Source organism: Heloderma suspectum, chromosome 5 (genome assembly GCF_057233095.1).
Source record: "Heloderma suspectum isolate Gila_16-S chromosome 5, 16-S_ref, whole genome shotgun sequence".
Taxonomy (NCBI): domain Eukaryota; kingdom Metazoa; phylum Chordata; class Lepidosauria; order Squamata; family Helodermatidae; genus Heloderma; species Heloderma suspectum.
The window spans coordinates 41447682-41469052 of NC_139462.1; the positions used below are offsets into that span (position 1 = coordinate 41447682).

The 21371-nt window shown below is 41.3% G+C and overlaps 1 protein-coding gene across 1 annotated transcript in view; it reads left to right on the forward strand.

The window, feature by feature from the left end:
* The window catches only part of ANK2 (ankyrin 2), a 208070-nt gene that overhangs the window by 12802 nt on the left and 173897 nt on the right, over positions 1–21371 (forward strand). Inside the window, exon 2 of the mRNA XM_084859756.1 lies at positions 5264–5365. Coding sequence (XP_084715882.1) covers positions 5264–5365 — 102 coding nt within the window. The remainder of the gene's footprint in view (positions 1–5263; positions 5366–21371) is intronic.

Sequence of the window (21371 nt, forward strand, 5' to 3'; positions counted from 1 at the left end):
CTTCTGCTGCCTCATGATTACAGTGCTTCTTTGGCTGATGATGAATGCTAGAAAAAGACCCTGACCATGCAAATATCTGTGTTTACTTTTCTTTTCTTCCTGCAGTGTGCTAGGTTGTGCTAGGTGGTCTGTTTTCTTGATGCTAAAGAGCATGGAATATATAATGCAGTTTGCTTTAAATATGTTTATAAGGATATCTTTGTGCTTGGGGGTAAAGATATGTTGTACAGATAACCAAGTAAAATGAGGTGGGAATCAATGCTGTTGTTTTGAATTTCTGTGGTGTTATAAATGATGATGGGGGAAAATGAACGGTCATTATTTAAATGTTGTTGTTGTTTTTAAAGATGGCTCTGTGTTTTCCGTACTCCTGCTGAGTGTAGTTTTTATTTTCTTATTTCAGCCAGGGAGAAGGGAGCAACTAGAACATGGGTGCACTACTGTTTTGAGGTGAGGGCTGAATTGCCCCTCACCAGGTCCACTGTAAGCTGGATGATGTCAGTGGGCATGGCCACACCCACTGATGTCATTGCCCCCCCACCTGGCTTCTCTCTCTCCCCATGCTGAGAGAGGCATGGAGTTCCACGCCACCTCCCAGCATGGAGAAAGGGACTTGGCAAGTGCTGGGAGGAGCAGAGGCTCTTCTCGGTACCATCCAAATCTTCAGATTTGCACAATTGCCCCTGAACACTGGGTGAAGCTACTTGTCCTGTGCCAGGAAAAGCAGCTGCTCTTCACAGAGCAGGCCAAGTCCCAATCACTCACATCTCCACTGTTAATCTCTGACCAGAGGTTTTACACCCTTCTCTAGAATGATTTAAGTTGTAGGCAGGGTTTTCAGCCCTGCTTCAAATATCTCTCAGCACTGGCATGTGCTAGTAATTTTTTCAGTCTCAACTTTATATTTTGGGGTATAAGTTCATGTATGTTATATGTAGTACAGTTTGTGAATCATGTCCCATATTCATTGCTGCTGTTTCTGTTTATGGACAGATTCACAAAAGCTTTACTTGGGTATCAGTAGGATTACCATAGTGTACGTGGACCATGAAACATCCTCCAAATGCCTTTTGTGCTCTACCTACAACAGGTACAAGCAAGTAAGAATTGCTTGGTATCATCCTTCCTCAAGATCACAGTTGGCTCCAGGTTTGAGGAGGCTCCTTTCAAAGTGCCTTTTGATGGGTCCCCTCCTACATCAGTGCCCCCCTAACAGATGGGCATCAGCAGCAGAATTCCATCTGTCATGTTTCCTAGGCTTGACCAGTCCTCCAGCTCTGAAGAGGACTCAGAGGTAGAGGAGACTCCCTCCACTAACCTAACTCCTGCTATGCCAAGGCCTTCTAGGCCAGAGCATGTGCCTCTACCTGACTCCTCTGATGCATAGGACACTTCCCCATTATAGCCTTCACCATCTCCAACCCGTAGGAGCCATCGGCCACAAATCAAGCAGTAGACCTTTAAGGAAAAAAAATTGCTTCTCTGAGGGGGTGGAGCTAACTGCAGGTCTTGAGCTGCTGGCCTTTATAAGGTTTTAGAAAGCCTTTGACTGTTCCTGAGTCTCAGCTAGCTTGGTGCTGGCCAAGGTCCTGAAAGACCCTGCCAAGTCTAAACTTGCCTTGCTATTCAGCACACCAAACCTGACTTGACTTGACACAGTGGTACTTGACTCCACTTAATCTGACCTGATGCAGTGGGACTTGACCTGACCTGATTGGATGAGACCAGATTTGCCCTGACAGGGATCTTGGGTTGACCTTCCTTTCTTGTATGTGCCTTGTTGGTTTCAGCATCTCTGGGTGCCTTGAACCAAGTCGGACAGGACACCATCAGCATTGGGCAGTGAAGTGCCATTTACACTTCCCACAATGGCCCTGATGTCACTCTGAGACATTTTGGGAACTTAAAATGATGATTACTGGACTCTGACTAGGAGCTACCACTTAAATTTCACACAATGCCCCAGGATAACACTATGGGAAATCAAAATGGTGGATCACTTCCTGTCCCTAATTGCCTGTGTACCCTTTTGGAGGGCTGGAGCCTGGCAGCTGCCCAAGGATGCTAATTGCTGATGCCAGGCCTGCCCAAGATTCTCATATATTTTCGCTCTGAAATAAATATAATCACAGTTTAGCTCTGTCATTATAGTATTCCTTCAAGGAAATACATTAATTGGCAAATTACCTAACTGGAAACTTGAAATTATATTTGTGTGTGTGTGTGTGTGTGTGTTACTGGGTTTTTTTTAATCAATCAGCTGTAAAAAAAAAAAAAAAAAAAAGTAGGGACAGGCCTTAACATAATAAAGATCTGTTTGTACTGGTGGCTTACCCAATCCACTTTCTAGGCATGGGAGTGGGATAGCAGAATTGTCAAATTAAGTTTGCAGTCATAAACTACTTACTAAATAGTAAGTCCCATTGAGCTTACTGGAACTTGCTTCTAAGTAAATGTGGATAGGATTGTGCTGCAGAGGCTGTGACATGGACAAAAGTTCAGTGGCACATTCTTTTGTCTTCCATTACACTTTTTTTAAGGAGCTCAGGGTAGGGTACATGATCAAACTCCCCCCCCCCATTTTATCATTAAAACAATCCTGTGAGGTCTGTTAGGCTGACAGATGATGACTGCCTCGAGGTCAACCAGCAAGCTTCATGGCAGGGTGGGATGAAACCAGGTCTCCCTGGTTCTAGTCTGACACCATTGCATTATGCTGGCTCTCTCCATATATTCATAAAACAGTTTTTGGAGGGTTTTTTGCTTTCAGTAATCACTTTGAAGCATTGTAAGCGTTAAGCCCCTGGTTGAGCAGCTGTGATATCATAGAGCAGATTAACATTCTGATTGCTGGGCGGCAGGGTGTACCCTACAATTCTGACAAACAGTGCAGCTCTGTTAAGGAAGTCAATTTTAGAAAGGTCAATTTGAGGGGGAGGGGAGCCTCACAGAGTATGTAAGAGGAATTGTGTTCCTTTGATAGGAAAGGGCAAAGAAGCAGAGACCTGAGGAGGCATAGGAACAAGCAGGCCGGGGAAATGAAGGAGGCAAAATGGCTGCAAGAGAGAACTCGGGGTAGGCAGTAAGCTGTGGAGCTTGGACCTGAAGGAATGGTTGATGGAAGAGATACAGGGCTGAATTAGTACAGGGATTTCAGGGCAGAAGGGATCAATGACAATGAGCCCTAGCAGAAACCTTGAGGAGGAACTGTGTGCTGCTGATTGACACAATGGAAAGGTGACAGGTGCCTGAAGGACATCAACCAGGAAGGCTTAGATCAGGGATGGGCAACTTGTGGCCCTCTAGATGTTTTGGCCTACAACTCACATCAGCCCTAACCAGTATAGCCAGTGGTGATGGATCATGGGGGTTCTGAGCCAAAACATTTGGAGGGCCACAAGTTGCCTACCCCTGACTTAGATAGAGACATGAAAGCAAAGAAGGCAGGGACAGAATTTGACATTTTCAGTTGTAATGACCTTTACAGAAACAACAACAGCCCTATATTATCATAATTAGACATTCTGACAAGTATGTAAAAGTTATGATTAACTGTAGTGATGATAATTTTGTATCTTTTGGATGCTATTTTTATTTGTTTTTTTAATCAATCATTTATTGCCAAATGGATTGCCATCTGGCAATAAATAGTGTACCCACCCACCCTAATCCAGATTGTGGCCACAGTGAAGGGAAAGGGTTAAATTCCTCTACCCCCTGTGCTAGGGTCCCAATCTGGATTGGAGTCCCTGTGCTTACTGTAGAGTAATGTGTGCTTTGGCCCTAAGTGCAGTTTCACAATGTTGGAGATAGATCCAGTCATACGCAATGGGTGTGGTCCTTCTCCCCACTCCACGCGTTTAATGTACACGAGGAGCAAATATCTGAACAGGGCTATTCATAAATATGGGTGCATTAAACATTTAGTTGTCCACAATTATGATCCAAATAAACTTAATTTTTTGCTGCTTGTGAGATACCAGACAAGCCAAATACATATTGAACCTATAAATGAAATTGAGGTCCATGTGGATCTGCAAAAAAGTGTATAGCTAGGTATAAACCTATAAACTATAGGTTTATAACTGCAAAGCCAGCCCATTCTATTTAGGAATGGGGGAGAAATTTATTTGGTTTGTATTTTAATGCAGACCTACCTAATTTGCACTTCTTGAACCAATACACTGAACTGAAACACAGTTCTTCTTCAATATTTGCACTTGTGATGCAATTTTCTGATTAACAAATGCATACAAAAATGCATTTACTAGGGAAAGATGCAGATTAAAATGCATATATTTGTTAACACAACAAACAAAAAAGCATTATATTGGGGAAAATTCCCTATAAAAATGCATATGGCAAGCAGAATTGCATAGAAACATGTATATTTTAGGAGAAATGCACATGAAAATGTGTATGAATTTTCATATGGACTTTAAAAGTAAATTTGTGATGTGGCAATGGGCTGGAATGAATTTAAGACTTGAAAAAAGAGAAAATGAGAGGAAATGAAATTGACAGATTTGTTCAACCCTATATCTTGCCTATTAGAAAATACTATGAGGTTTCTGCACTTGTATCCTGCTTGTGGCTTCCTGGTTGGCAGCTGGTTGGCCACTGTGTGAACAGAATGCTGGACTAGATGGACCCTTGGTCTGATCCAGCATGGCTCTTCTTGTGTTCTTATGACCAAGTAGTGACTTACTACACTGTACATCTAACTACTTAGTAAGTTGGTTTCCTATTATGTCCTGCCAAGGGATAAATAGAACATTATCATTCCCTTGCTACAATCAACATCTGAGGACTTCCTCCAAGTGCCTCCTCTGAGGGAGCCTTGGAAGCTGGCAACAAGGGAGCGGGCCTTCTCAGTTGCAGCCCCCCAATTATGGAATGCTCTCCCCACTGAGGTCTGTCTGGTGCCAACATTGTTATCTTTTTGGCACCAAGTTAAGATTCTCCTCTACTATCAGGTGTTTGACAGTTTCCGTTGTTTTTATCAGGTCCAATATCTTACTGCAACAGTTTTAGCCAATTACATTGTTTTTACATTTGTATCTCCCCATCCTTTGGTGAAATATTTGATTATTGGCTTCCTATATGTGGTAAATAATCTGAATTCATGTGTTGTTTTTAGATCAATCAATAGGAAATTTGCTGAACCTTACACCAATGTACAGGCTTTTCCTTTGGTCATATATGTGTTGCTTACTTTCAGAAGAGTAATTCAGTAGCATTCTTTTGCCTCTTCTTTTCACAGTCTGACAGCAATGCAAGCTTCCTCAGAGCTGCCAGGGCTGGCAATCTGGACAAAGTAGTGGAATATCTAAAGGGAGGAATCGACATCAATACATGTAATCAGGTAAGTGACCACAAATGGGCTTGGAGAAATGGGAACTCCATAAGGAATGTTGGGAGAAATTAAGAGGGAAAGGAGTCTTTTTATTTCTTTCCCACCTTCCTTTCCAACTGTGATGAACCAATAGTTGAAGGAAGGGAATTGGGCTCAGTAAGATCTTCTTCTGAGCCCATTCTCCTCCCCCACCTGCGAGCACTTGTTCAGTGAAGATCTGGTGCATGATTTCCTACATTGTCCACTATATAGAGGACTAAGGGAATTTATTTACCATCTTATTATAACCAAATTATCAGATATTAAAAGACATCTAGAAAATTTCCTTTTTTCTTGCAGTTTCAAGCAAAGATCTGACTGGCTAGGTCAAGGAACTTGTTGAAGCTTCCTTAAGAGAGGGAGTTGTCCTAGCCACTTTAAAGGAGGATCCTGAGTAAACCTTCCATGGACCCAAAAAATTTAAATAACTATCAGCCAGTCACTAACATCCCCTTCCTGGGAAAGGTGCTTGAGCATGGCTGTGCAACTCCAAGCATAATTGGGTTAGACTGATTTTCACAATCGATATCGGTCAGGCTTTAGGCCTCATTTTGGTACAGAAACTGCCTTGGTCACTCAGTTAGATGACTTATGACAGGAGAGAGAGGGGGGAATGTGACCCCATTGATTCATTTGGACCTCTCAGAGTTTTTCAGCACAATCAACCATGGTGCCCTTCAGGATAGGCGGCCTGGATAGGGAATTCAAGGCACCATATTATGGTGGGTCCATAATGCCTTGATGGTCAATTCCAGAAGGTGGTGCTGAGGACCACTGCTTAGTTCCCTGGCTTTTATACTATGGGGTGCAATAGTGTTCAATCTTGTCCCCTGTGTCTTTCAAAATCTGCATAAACCACTGAATGAAGTAATCCAGATTCCAGAGAACTGGGTTGAGGGTCATACCATTTTTGAGGATATCAATGGTTGTTTTTTGGTTAATTAGTTTAGAGTATACCCTGAGGAAGAAGGGCTAGAGAATCTTGGCAGCTGCCTAATAACAAGTCAGATTCTTACGTTGAATGCAGCAAGCACTGAAGAGAGGCTTATCTCTTCATTCTCCAGTCCCATTCCAACCAAAAATCACTGCAATTGTGTGACTTGAAGTTTAATTTTTAAAAAGTTCCCATTGACACCAAGGGATAAATCTCCCCTTGCCTTGCTCTGTGCTCAAAGTAAGATTTGCTCCCCCCTCCCCCATGTAATTAATTTATATTTTTTTTAAAAAAAGACAGCTACACAATATTTGCTTTATTTATTTTATTTAAAACATTTCTATCCCACCCTATATCATTAAGATCTCAGTGTAATGTGTAATTTGGCCTTCAGATTGGAGTCTTTCCCAGCCCTACCTGGACATGCCAGAAACAGAACCTGGGAAGTTCTGCATGCAAAGCATGTCCTCTACCACTGAGCTATGGCTTTTTACTAAGTCCTCTGCCAAACCCAGGTTCAAACCAGGGACCTTTAGATCTTCAGTCTAACACTCTCCTCCAATCTGAGCTCTTTTTGCACTACTGCGAATTCTAAAGCAAGCAAATCCTCAAGTTTAGGCATGATCATTGTTAAGAAAGGGTGAATGTTACTCTGTTGTGTGAATCAGTCTTAACTGAACATCAGTATTTTGCAAAACAGCATTTGAGTAACAATGGGGACATTACTTAATAATTACTACAGACATCAAATCCATTGTGACTGTAAGATTAATAAAGATCCCGGTTAAAGAACAGTTTCCTTCATTCTTTGTTTTCAATAGTGTTTGGAGTCATAGGAAGATTTGGCATTCTGTGTTTGGGAAAGGTTGTACTGTATAAACTAACAGGTTGAAATTATATACCAGTTAGATCTTCTTACAGAGTTATTCCTTCCTAACTTCAACTGCATTTTGACCATATTAAGCGAGATAGAACTACTGGGTCTTCCCTTAAAAGAGTTTTAAAACACGTTAACAACTTTGCATCGTGCAACCTCTCCTGTCTCTTCTGTAATGGTAAGCTTTGCTGTAGAAGAAGGGGGAGAACCCCAAAGTTCAAAGAATATTATCATGCCTCCTCTGGGTCAATATAAAGCAATGAGATCAATTTTAATGCACAGTACTCTTACTGCCCCTGTGGTGTTTGCACACACAGATAAGAGAAACTGTTCCAGAATTTCATTTCCATGCTGGATGTAAATGTACTGCTCTTCAATCTAAATTTCAATCTAAATTTCAATCTAAATTTAGATTCAGTCTAGCATAAAGGGCATTTTTAATTGATTTGCTTTGGGGCATGGTGCAAGGCATTGCAGTCAGTAACTTTCTGCATTCTGTATCTTCCCCCACAACGCACCTGGTGTTCCGTAATCCCAAGTGCGGAAGTCTGAGGTTTCCCTTGCTATTTCAGTGTAGCATCAGGCAATAAGTAAACACCTCATAGGATATTTTTAGAGGAAAACGTAATGTGTGCTAGAACAGATAGAATCAAGTAACCAGCCATCTTCTGCATTAATCAGAATTAGTCAAATGCCAGGCAGTTTGTTGTATATTGGTGACAACCTCTGTGCATGAGAAAGATTCACAGATTTACTTTATTACAAACCTGTATATGTGTATTGAAAATGAAGTAACAGGGTTTTTATTTAACCATGTTCCATACATATAGTATAGCAGTAAGCATGTTTATTTGGAAGTAAGTCCTAAAGAGTAATGGGGCTTAATACTCATTACTGTTAGCTGAAGAGTGGGATAGAAATTAATTAAATAGGTAGGTTATTGTTAACCATTCCCCAGTTCTCAGAGTGGCGAGAAGTCCAGAATACAGGGTTTATATTAATTTGGATAAGAAGGCACTGGAGATGTATAGTTTCTTTATGATATTTGTGTTATTTACAAGTACACAGATAGTTCATTCATGGAAGTAAATAGTAGGGATGTACGAAAGTGACTTACCTTTTGCGGATTATGTTGATGTGGGGGGGAGGCGCTCCGTCCCTCCCCCCAGAATCCTGGCCAGCCGGCTGTGCTCCGCAGGGATTCTGCAGAGCCGCTGGCCGGCTCTGCCAGCAGCCGGACATCCGGCTGCTGGCTACCAGGGACGCAAATGGCGGCGGCCATAGCTGCCGCCGTTTGCATCCCTGTAGTCAGCCGTGATAGGCTACGTAAATCTTTACGTAGCCTATCATGTCTGACTTAAAAAAAAACAACAACGCACGTACGCAAATGGCGGCGGCTATTTGCGTTCCCCTTATTTTCGCTGTCTTAGTCTACATAAATATTTACGTAGACTAAGACGGGCCAAAATAAAGAGCGCAAATGGCGGCGGCCATAGCCACCGCCATTTGCGTACGCGCGTGTTGTTGTTTTTTAAAGTCAGACTAGGTGTTTTTTTTTTAACCTAGCCGTGATAGGCTATGTAAATCTTTACGTAGCCTATCACGTCTTTTTTTTTTTTACACGGGAAATAGCGGCGGCGGCAGCTGGTTGGAAGACCGTCCGCTGCTGCTGCGCTGCCGCCGGAGCCGCAGCCGCTGCCACCCGGAAGATCCGCCCCAGGTAAGTCTCGTCCTGGGCGGATCCGCGGGGGGACAGGGGGTGGCAGGCCGTTCCGCCACAGATTTTGGGGGGCCGAATGCACCGGCATTTGGCCTCCCCGAGATCCGTGGTGGAATTCTCTGACATCCCTAGTAAATAGGCACTCCTACAGCTGACAGCAAAACTACCAACCCTGAATCAGATTCCAAAGGAACACTATGCCTATGTCTGACTCTTCTTCTATTGAAACTGCAGAACTAGCTCCACTCATATGTTTTCCTGCCTCACCTCTTATTTGAGATTAATATTAAAGTCCAAACAAAAGGGAGAGATTCCCAGTCATCAGGAAAGCATTCCTGATCATTAAGGACTGCTACATTTTATTTTCTTTTGGGGAGGATTTTTTTGTTAAAGTCACCTGTCACTCATTAGTTGGCCAACAACCAAATTCACTACTATGCATAGGATTGTAGCCTTAGATTTGCACCCTGAGTGTTTTGAGAACTGGCTTGCAAAACATCTTGCAAACATAATACGCTTGAGAATATGTAAGCACTTTTCGTTATTTTATTAGTAATTTTTGCATGTGTGACATTAAGCATATGTGACAGTAATAAAAGGATGAGGGGTTGGATCCAGTGTTTGCTTCTACTGGTGGTAGCATCCCCTGAGTGGAGTGCTGCTCAGAATTCTCCCACTATTAGAAAGTGGAGAGAGATGTGACTTACCTTGATTCCCACCCCCTCTACAGTCCCCACCTCCTCCCACACTGCTCCAGAGAGCCCTCCATCCCTTCAGAGCAGATTTTCTGGAGGCATTGAGGCCTGCAGAGGGAAATGGGAATCAACAAAAATCACCTCCTCCTCTGGTCCATCACCAAGAGTCCTCTGCTGGATCAGAAGTATTCTGCTGTTTGGATGGAAGAAGTCCTTTCATTTGTTGGAGGCAAATTCTGGCTCACACCCAGGATGTATGTTATTGTGCAGTATTCCTTTTCAATCATCCATGAACTGAATGCCTGTAATATTTACTGGAAGTTCTTTAAAAGTATAATTATCATTCTCCCATGGTTCTCTATTGAGATATTGTAGGGAATATGCCCAATAGACTTCTAGCTTTGCCCCAAGCATGTTCATTTTGACAAATAAATGTTTGGTTTTTCATTAAAAAAATACATTTAGCAAAAGTCACAGGAGAAATTACGCAGGGACTAAAATATATCAGTTGACAAGCTTATTGCCACCCCTACCTTCATTTAAATAATGATCAAAAGCTTCTAAATACTAGACCTCACTGGATATTGTTTACAAGTGATTCAATTCAAAGAGAAATGTCCATGCCAAAGGTGAGGAGTACAGCTTTGTGAATTAGCAGGCCATCTAAGCAACCCAAATTCATCCCACTTTCTGGGGAATTCTTATGGCTGAGCATCTTTGAGCTGCCTTCACACTTGAGTATCTGTGCCACTGCCAGTGAAAGCCAAGCTATCCTTTTTTCCTAGAAGAATGTAAAGCAGACAGCGTTGAAGGCACTGTGCATTTGAATGAAATCTACACTTTTTGTTACATCTTTTGGGGCTGAGGACTACAATCCGTTTTCCCAGTTTTTGTTCCTCATAAAACATATCCTCCAACATTTCACACATTTATTTGTTCTAAATATATATCCTACCCTTTTTCTTTGAACAAGAACTTAGGGGGCTTTGAGAATAAGTGATAGTGTGGTTTTCAGAATCAGTACACTGGTGTCTCTTTCCAGTGCCACCGTTTCTCCTCCTCCCTCAGTAAGAAGGGGCACACAGCTTAGTGGTAGAGCACATGCTTTGCATGCAGAAGGTCCCAGGCATCTCCGATTAAAAAATACCATCTGGCAAGTTCTGAGAAAGAGCCATGTCTGAGGCCTAGAAAGCTGTTGCCAATCAGTCTAGGCAATATTGGGCTAGATGGACCAAGAGGTTAACTCAGTTTAAGGAAGTGTCATATATTCAAGAGTCAATGCATTCTACAAGGAATAAAATGCACATTCAGAAGACTGTACATGGCAAACACACTTCCTGTGAATTCTGAAGAATTCTGCTTCTCTTACCTGTCTTAACTCCTGGTCTGAATATATGATCAACTTTCCTCCACATGCTATTACTCTTCTCCAGCAGTGGTCTCAAGTTTATGTCCCCCTCCTTCTCCCCCCACACACATATAGGAAAGTTTTGATTTGAGCAGGAGTTTAGCCGGAGAATGTTTGTAAATAGAATACTTAGTTCAGGAATATGTGAAGCAGTGTAAATACCTGTCCTGTGCCTAGTTTTTATTTGTTTGGAAGAGTAGTGTAACTAAGTCTGTCAGTCAAAATAGATTCCACTGGAAGCTAGCCCTACCATTTTGCAGGGTGAGGCAAACCTCAGGCAGCTGATTTTGGGGTGTCATGAAAGGGCAGCAAAATGTTATTTAATTTATTATTGTTGTATTGTTACTCCTAGGGAGAAGCACTTTTTTCTGAGGTGACAAAGTAACCTGGCAAGCCTGGTGTGTTTGTGTGTGTTGGATTTACTGTTCTGCTTCAGGCAGCAATATGTTTTGGGCCACCCCTGAAAATAACACTTGGTATTAGGAACGTATTTAGATAGGATGGCCATGTGTTCTCCTTTACAGAGGACAGTCCTCTATTTGAAGTGCTATGAGAGGACAGTCCTCTGTTTGAAGGCATCTTCTATTTGAAGACTTGTCCAGTCCAAGTCTCGTTTAATGAGAAAGAATCATTAAGAAAAGAGAACACGGGCTTTGAAGTTGCCTATCAACGGTTAGCACAAGGACAGGAGATTGAGCAGATTACAGCCTTCCCCACTATGGTGAGATGTATCGTAATTCTCTTTTAGATATAGTAATTTTTAAATTTGCATCTGTACGCACATAAATTAGCAGTTGCAAAGTTTATGCAAATCTGTGTCCTATTTTGTCTTCTTTTTGGTGATGCATTTCCTCTTGTGGCCACTCTACATTTAGTATACTATTTACTGCAGTTGTGTGAACATGCTAGAAAGAATGGCTCTTTCTGTGTGTGTATGTTTTCACTCTATGGACTTGATGCTAGGGATGTACGGACTGAGTAAAATCTGCTCCATCTGCATTTCGCAGATTGTCAGCCACTGTTTGTTCTGTCGTCCGCTCGCAGACAGATGCAAATATTCTTTTCATCATGCAGAAAAATATGTAAATAATAATTACATAAGAGGTTTCGTAGGTATTTACATAATTTACCTTAGTACGTAATATTTAGCATACATTTAACATCCCCCATACCATTCAACTTTTCCTCAGCGGAAACGTGTGTATTTTCCTGCGAATAAATATGTGTAAATTTCGGGAAAGTAAAAAGAAAAACATCTGAAAGTCCATGGACTCTGTGCAGCCTGATGGGGTCACTCCACAGCGGATTCTGCAGGTCGGATTCTTAGAAATCCAAGCTTATTTTAGTCTGTCTCGAATTTCTCCAGCATCCCTACTTGACACACAAATGCTTTGTTGAGAAGGACACTTGGTCAGTTTTATTTATATGGATCAGGCTTGGTATATTGTCCATATCAAGCAGCAGCAACCACATGGACTTCAATCATACCAAAGTGCTACACTGTAGTATATTATTTATTTTAAATTATTTATTACATTTCTATTCTGCCCAAGAACCAAAGCTCTCTGTGTGGTTTACAAAAGATTAAAACCTTTAAAATACAATATAAAACATACTATAAAAATCATTTCATTATATTTTATTAAAAATCAACAATAAAGATTCCAACAATTAGGCTCTGAAAGGATGACAATGTTGGCACCAGATGGACCTCACTGGGGAGAGGGTTCCATAATCAGGAAGGGGGGCACCACTGAAAAAACCCTTTGCCTTGTTGCCATCCTTCAAACCTCCCTCTGAGAAGGCACCTGGAGGAGGGCTTCAGATGATGATGGTAGTGTATATCTGGAGAGGCACTCTGTCAGGTATCATTGATATAATGTTGCCTGGAGCCAGAGGATCAAAGCTGCATACTCTCTTTCTAGATATTCAGAGATGAGGTGTTGATAAAGCCATTCTGTGCCCTCTTTAATGTGTATCCACATTTTACAGTCTTTGTGTAATCAGAAGTTTTGTCCTAGTCCGATTATGTAGTCTTCCTCATCTGTATTCCTCCCCACAAACATCACCAATCTTAATTTCATGCCTCAGTTTGGTTGAAAACATTGAGAAAGCAGAGGCTTGAAAGTAAAAGGCTTGACTTCCATTGTCTACTGGCTTTATCCTTTCTTCTACCCCAAAAAACATATGGGGACTTTATTAACGTTTGTTCTGAAGAAACAAGAGACAGTTCTTGTATTCTCAGTCTTAGTCTTCCATGTGCCTGGCAAAGCAATTCCAGATTGTTCTTCTATGATGAAAGATATCCAGTAAAACAGCACTGCATGTTTACAAAATCTGAGATAAGGCTATAATAAGCCTCAATTTGCATTTATTATCTGAAACAACAACATTTGCTCTTGTTCTTGTTTTTTTATATGGGCAAGGGAACCCCTATTTTTTTCCCCCAACAATATAACAGTACCTCCTCTCCTAGGTCACTTAAAGGGTAGTGTATTCTTGTAAATGAATTACAGACCTCCTCCTAAATCTCCTTACCTGAACAACTGACAGTGATATTGTTTATACATGTAATTACTCCGTGCTAATGGAGAGGCCCAGAAAGAGACACTGCTTATTCATGTTCCACTTTTCCTCACTTGGGACCAATTTCAACCATGGTTTGAGTTCTTGGTTGCATAAAGAAATACAAGGCATTAAGTAAGGCATTAAGTAATTATCTCAAAGATAAGTGATTATGTAAATAAGTCAACAATTAACCCAGCTTTGCTCTTTTATTTTCCTTTCAGAATTTTCTTCTTCCCTTTCTGTAGGTTCACAGCACTATTTCTCTAGAATCCAGAGTGGGCTCTTCATTGAAAGGCTCACAAAACATTGAATCTTGTGTTCTTTCACAGAAAAGGCTTATTTTTTACTGTACCCAGGCCTCCAGAATAGACTTGTGGATAATGGGAAAATCAACATGAGTCTTTCCCTCTGTGGTTTTTCGGCTGCCTTGATCCATTTAATCAGATAAAACAGCATTTGGTTTCCAGCCAGCCTCTCTTCTAAATAGGTTGGATTGTGCCCAACTGGCCTTTTGCTGTTTCCACTGATCATTCAAACTGAATAGATCCTTTAATGTACAGTATTGTGTCAATTCATTTCATAGTGAATTCCTTGTCTATAGTTATAAGTACATCTCCTAGATTTCCTATTTTATCAAGGTGAGCTAGTGAGGTATTTGCTGTGATTCTTCATACAACTACTTTACTTAGTTTTATTTGTGTCTTTAAATTATTTTTGTTCTACCTTTCCATTAAAAGAAATGTTCAAGGAATCTACTTGGAAATAGGTTCTACTGAAATTAAGTAGACTTACTTCAGAATAAATGTGTGTGTGTGTTTTACATTCAGGCCATTTCGCATCTGCAAGATTCAATCAAGTTTCTTATGTTTGATTCTAAATCTCAGTCTCTTTTTTAGATGTCGTCCTTGGTTCTGAATTATAGCCTAGTTATGTCAGTTTCCCTATGGATAAAATGACATTCAGTGCATCGTTTACCTTGATTGTGAGGATTTGCGTGTGTTAAAAAAGAAAAGAAAAGCTTTTTGGTCTGATTCAGTGAAGTAACTAATATGAATCTTGCATTGTTCCTGCTTGCACTAAATCAGTATTCTAACCTCCAGCCTTCCTGTTTATTGGTCTCTGTATTGCTCTTTTGCATTGATGTTGGTTTCATGTTATTTCTTCTATCGTGCACTCTGTGTTTCACTAGTGAGGTCTCACTGCTATTTTATCTCATGGGGGAGACGTGTTTTGGCATGGGGAAAGTTTATGGTATGTTGATTTAAGATTAATGGTTCCCATGCTCAGCCTCGTTTGAGTGCAAGGTGGGGACCTGATCCTGCTCTCATGAATAATATACTGGAGGGCGTTAACCATTCCCAGGTTGTTCCTGTGCTATGTCTCATTGCCGTCATTCATCATCTGAAGAAACAAGAGGCAATTCCTGTATTCTCAATTTTAGTCTTCCTGCGCAAAGCCACATCTTGTAACTTACTGCCTCAGTGCACTGATGCTAGGTAGAAACTAGCACTCTGTACTGATTAGGATTGGCAGCTGACCAGAAGGAATGGCCCAATATGTTCCTGTGCCTTCAACAGTAGTTTAATGGTCAGAAATCAGCCGGTGAAGGTTTTCACAGCATGGAGATTCTCACCTCCTATTGTATGTAAGGGAGGGGCTGTAGCTCAGTGGTAGAGCACATGCAGAAGGTCCCAGGTTCAATCCCCAGCATCCCCAGGCAGGACTAGGAAAGAATCCTGCCAGAAAACCTGGAGAGCTGTTACCAGGCAGTGTCACCAATACTGGGCTAGATGGACCAGTGTTCTGACTCAGTATTCGGCGGCTTCTTATGTTCCTATATTTTAGGGGGAGAGGAGGACCATAGCTCAGTGGTGGAGCACACGCTTTCTATGCAAAAGGTCCCTGGTTCCATCCCTGGAATGTCCAGGTAGGGCTATTTATTTATTTCATTTCTATACCACCAAATAGCTGAAGCTCTCTGGGAAGATCACAAAAATCAAAACCATAAAGTACAACAGGCTGGGGAAGAATCCTCCCTGAAGCCCTGCAGAGCCGCTGCCAGTCAGTGTCAAATTACTGAGCTAGATAGACCAATGGCCCGACTCGGTATAAGGCAGCTTCCTATGTACACCAATCTGCATACGTTAAAGGCACAGCTACAGTGGCCAGTTGAAAAGCTGAAAGCCAGATGAGGGTTATATCTTGTAGCAGATGAATGGAGAAAAGGCAATGTCAATAAGTACAAGATGATCTATTTATAAACTAGTTAGTCAGTCCGGTGGAGAAGCCTTTTTTGGCACTAGTTTACCGTTTACGGTAATGCAGATGCCCCAAATGTGTTGGCAACTCTGATAACAGACTTATAAATTGATCCTCTTATACTTACTGATTTTGGATTTTCTCCATTCTTTTGTTGAAAACTTGGCAACCCTAGCACAACATCATGGCCATTTAGTTCCCTAACAGTTCTTAACAGTGGCCTTGATTACACTCAGTGGCAACCCCCCGGGTTTAAAATTCTGAGTTACTAGCACACAGGGCTCGATCTCTCCCTCGTGGCTTCTCTGGCCAGGGGAAGCAGCTAAACAAGCCAGGGATGCTTATTACTCGGGGTTTGTTCTTGGGTTACAACTCTGGCATATTGGAGGAGAGACAGGCCAAGAGTTCCTGGTTCAGACATAACGCTAACCAAGCCAGGCACGGAGCATCCCTGGTTTGTTTGTTTTTTATTTATTTATTTATAGCATTCATATTATAGCACTTCAGCCAAAAAAACCTCCCACAGCAGCTTTCAGAGCTAAGAAATAAGACAGTCCTTGTTTGTAGGCTTACGATCTAAGAGACATGACACAAAAGTAAAAGGTATTGGGAGGGAAAGGAAATCAACCCTGAGTGCTCATTGGAAGGACAGATACAGAAGCTGAAGCTCAAATATTTTGGCCACCTAATGCGAAGAGAAAACTCCCTGGAAAAGACCCTGATGCTGGGAAAGACTGAAGGCAAAAGGAGAAGGGGACGGCAGAGGATGAGATGGCTAGATAGCATCACCGATGCAATGAATATGAACTTGAGCACACTCTGGGAGAGAGCACAGGACAGGAAGGCCTGGCGTGCTATGGTCCATGGGGTCATGAAGAGTCGGACATGACTGAACAACTGAACAACAACAACATTGGGAGGGAAGAGGAGAAAAGCAAATTCAGGCACTAGATTCTGAGATTCTGCTTTTGCTAGCAGAAGGAGCCAAGCAATAGCGATTGAACTGTATGCATTAGCATGTTGGCTCCCTCATGGCAACCCAGGTTTTAAAAGACTCTTGAGTTGCTGTTGTATGAGAACTAGGCCAGTATAGTACTGACCTGTTAACTTGAAAGTGCTTTATTGAAAAATATTTTTATTTGGGTGTATGCTCAAGCAGCTTTGCCCAAAACAATGCTGTGAAGATGGCTTTTGTTTTTAGTTTATAACTGATTTTGTAACTGTTTTTCTTATAGATGGTTATCCGATAATAAGCTTATATTCTGTGAACTGTACTTGCCTGCAGCATTTTCCTGTTGCCAGGCATGTATTTCTCTAGCCACAAGAAATGTACAGTTTAGTTTCTCTCAACTTTTTTAAAAATCCCTTTTTAATGTTACATATTTCCTGAACAAATGAAGTTCCTGAGTAGAACTAAAAAGTATTTTGTTCGTGTTCTAAAGTTACACAAAGCCTATATGTTGGCGGGAAAATTTTATTTTACAAACCAGGTTCTTCCACTCTGATTTATGTTGAATTAGTCCATAGATAGGGACCGCGGTGGCTTAGTGGTTAAGATGCTGAACTGCCGATCGGAAGGTCGGCAGGACAGCAGTTCGAGACCCAAGTGCCGCATGACAGAGTGAGCTCCCATCTTCAGTCCCGGCTCCTGCCAACCTAGCAGTTCGAAAGCAAGAAATTGCAAGAAGATAAATAGGTACCACTTCGGCGGGAAAGGTAACAGCGTTCCGTGCACCTCGGTGCTTAGTCATGCCAGCCACATGACCACGGAAGCGTCTTCGGACAGCGCTGGCTCTTTGGCTTAGAAATGGAGATGAGCACCACCCCCTAGAGTCGGACACGACTGGCTGGGGACACCTTTAACTTTACCTAATCCATAGTCTAATAACCCCAAAGCCATTTAGTTCAATGCTTTGTATAAAGGCAGAGCCCACTAGCTTGCTCCATCCTGATGTGCATATATAGCACCAGTTATTCAATACAAGCTAACTAGTCTATAGTTTGGGTCAATTACAGTGTGGGGAGTGAAGAGTGGAAGAGTATAGTTTCCACCAATTTTGCTGAATCCTGTTCTGATCAGGAGTACTTATGTACAACAATTTCCACTTCAATCTGCACAACACTTCTTGAAAAACTGAAGAAATCAGTTTACCCAGAACTGGCATGTTGACAATTAAAAATAAACACAAGTTTGCTTCAGCTCCCTTTAAAAGGTTCTAAGCTAATGAAGTGATACTTAATTAATCAATTTATCCCAAGTGAGTAGTTAATATATAATTTACTTTATAAAGCTTCGGAACCATGCATAAAAGTCTGAACCTTCTTCACAACTAAATTAAATAACATACGTAGCAGTCTGAGCTCAAGAGATAGCTGTAGAGTTTCAGGGTAAGAAACAGCGCAATAACAGTTCATTGTGTTTTAATATTTTTAATAGAGAGAAGAATAATATCTATATATTTTCCTGAAGTTAGGTCAAGTTGCGTTATGCCATTAAACTCGAGATTGTTGTTGTCTGGAGATGTTGTTGTGTATGTAAGATTTCCTGATATGTTCAAAGAAAAACAACCAGGTTCAATCCTAACTTTTTCAGTGAAAATCTGATGTTTACTGGTATGATCCAGCAAGGATAATCTGAAGGGAAGCAGAACAGACCTCTTTGTATGCTGTGAGGACCAAAACAGACATTACTTTAAAGACGTAGGTAGCAGCTTTGTTTTTACCCTAGAGTAGGCACAGAGGCCCTAATCTGGATCAGGACCCTACTGTATAGGATAGGGGGCTTTAACCCTCCCCCCCCCACAACTGTATCAGGTCCCCCATGCCTGCAATTTCTATTGCAAAATCATGATCCATAAGGAAAATGGAACAGTATTTTGCAAGAGTAATTCCAGATGTGGGGGGAATCCAGTTTGGACCCATAGCAAGGGTGGGGGAGAGTTAAACCCCCTGTAATCCCACTCTAGAGTTTCAATCCAGATTGAGTCCTCTGCACCCACTCCAGAGTAAAAATGGAGGAAGAAAGACACAGGTGCTAGCTATGTCTTTTACCTGTTTGGGCCCTTACTGAATGTGTTCTGCATATGCTAAATAATACTAAAAATACTGGGCTAGTGAATGAATGAGCTGACTATAAGACATTGTCATATATTCATATGAAGTTTAAAAGTCTATTGAGGTATACCAGTAAAATGGTGTACCAGTAACAATGCCAATTTTCTGCAAGTGTGGTTATTCCTTGGTGAGAAAAAATAGTGACGCTAATTAAAGGATTATTGGAACAAGACTTTTATTTCAACCATAAATACTTATATTTGGACTAATCAAAGACTAAGCAGATTAAAAATAACATTCTCTGACTTGGCATCTATTTACAGCAACAAGAATAACTTTGGCAAAACACTGGAGATCTAGGTATATTCCAGGACAACTGGTGTGGTTTATTAAGGTCTGGGACATCATGCTCATGAATAAATTGATGAATTATGTTCATATTTGTCAAGGGAAAAAACAGAACTCTGTAATTATTGGAAATCTGATGTCCTTTTTGAACTTTCTGGAATTCCGTAAGGCAAGACATATCCATTCATAATAATGTTTTATTTCTATTTTATAAGTGAAATTATGTATTCTTGCTTTAAACAAAAAATAAAAACTGGGATGGAGGAGCCCCCACTCCCAGTGCCTGAGGCATTGCTAATGGTGATTCTTGCTGAAGACATTCTTCAATACCCAGTATTCAGAATTTACATTACTCTGGTGTGGGAGTTTCAATAGTGCCTAATATGAGAAGTCTGGGAGTACACAGGAGGAACTCACATTACCTCATTTGGATCATAACACTGAGCTATGGTTTAACCCAATGTGAATGAGCCTCAGGGTCATCAGCTTCCCTTCCCTTGTTCTCCTTGGGCGTGGCCACACCCAGATAAACTGAGGTTAGTCTTAACCAGCAAGTCAATTTCAAACTGTGGTTTATGGTCCTGGTTTGTTTCCCTAAATTAAGATTAAGAAGAGTTTTGGGTTTGGATGTCACGATAAACCAGTTAATTGAAAATTGGGAGCAAAAGCTTCTGATCTCACAGGAGGTTAGGGAAGTGGGGAACACATGATTCCAAGACTCATGAATGTAATGCTAAACCATAGTTTAGTGTTACAACCAAACCAGGTCATTGTGGCTCCTCTCCATGCCAGAAGTTTATTTATTTCATTTAAAATATTGTTTGGCCACCTTTCGGGGCAGGAGCCCTCCCAATAAATCAAAATGGATGTGGTAATAAAAACAGTAAAAACACAATAAAAACAGAAAGAGGAGCAAACATTCTGAAAAACAACAAATACCAGCATAAAATAAAACTTGCAATGGACAACTGTAGCTACAGCCCAGTCAGATAATCAGGGGAAGGCCAGATAAAGTAGTATGTATTCAGGGGTTTCTTAAAAGCCTGCAGTGATGGAGCTTGGTGGACCCTGATGGCAACTTATTCCAGAGGTGTGGGGCCACTGTAGAAAAGGCCCTCTCTCTTCTGGTCGCCTGTCTAACTGCTCTCACAGGTGGGCAGATGAGAAGGACCTGAGAGTTCACACGGGTGTAGGGAGGAGCCACAGTGTAGGGTTCCCCATACGGGACAAAGCTTCTTCTGTTACCCCATTGATTTGGGTAGAAGCAGCATTGCTGTGGCTCTCATAACAGTGTGTGACCCAGCCCTATAGTTGGTTCGTGTTGTCAGTTCTGACAACACCGCCTGCCTGTTTTGATATTGCTGAATATAACCCCCCTGTTCATTCCCTCATTTTGTCAAAAGCAGTGGGTCTTGTGCTTCTTATAATATGCTCTTGTATCTCAGATTTATGACATACCATTACTTCATTTAATGTTAACTGGAATGCCATATAAGTTGTGAAAATCATAAATCACTGATATTTTTAGGGTAGTGAACAGCATTTTGGAAATGTCAGTGCACAAGGTTCTGCCTCCTTGCTAAACTGTGCACACAACCTGCATCATGTAGCATGCTGTGCCTTTAAGCTGTGCATACTAGCTGGCTTGCATTGCTGGCAGCAACCCCAGATACAATACATTTTACACATGAAACCTTTTACCTGACTACAGGTACAACCCTATGCAAATTTATTCAGAAATAAGTTCCACAGTGGAGCTTACTCTAAATAAAATGTGCATAGAATGAGGCTGCAAGTGAGAAAATGTTGCGTGTGAAATGCACCAGAGCTATGAAGTCCACTTGTACGTATATCTTCAGTGCGTGTTTTGTTCTTAGCACAAGTCACTGGAAGCACAAGAGAGCTTCGGCTATTGGGCGGTATAGAAATAAATAAATAAATAAAAATAAATAAATAAATAAATTCCACTCCAGCAATAAAAGCAATGGGATTCCAGCATGTAACAGAAGTATACACTGTAAAGATTGCCAAAGAGTAGTGAATCAGTATGATGCTTTTCTTTGACTGCATTTACTTGAGACACAAGCCGGCATCTGCTCACCTTACTCATGGG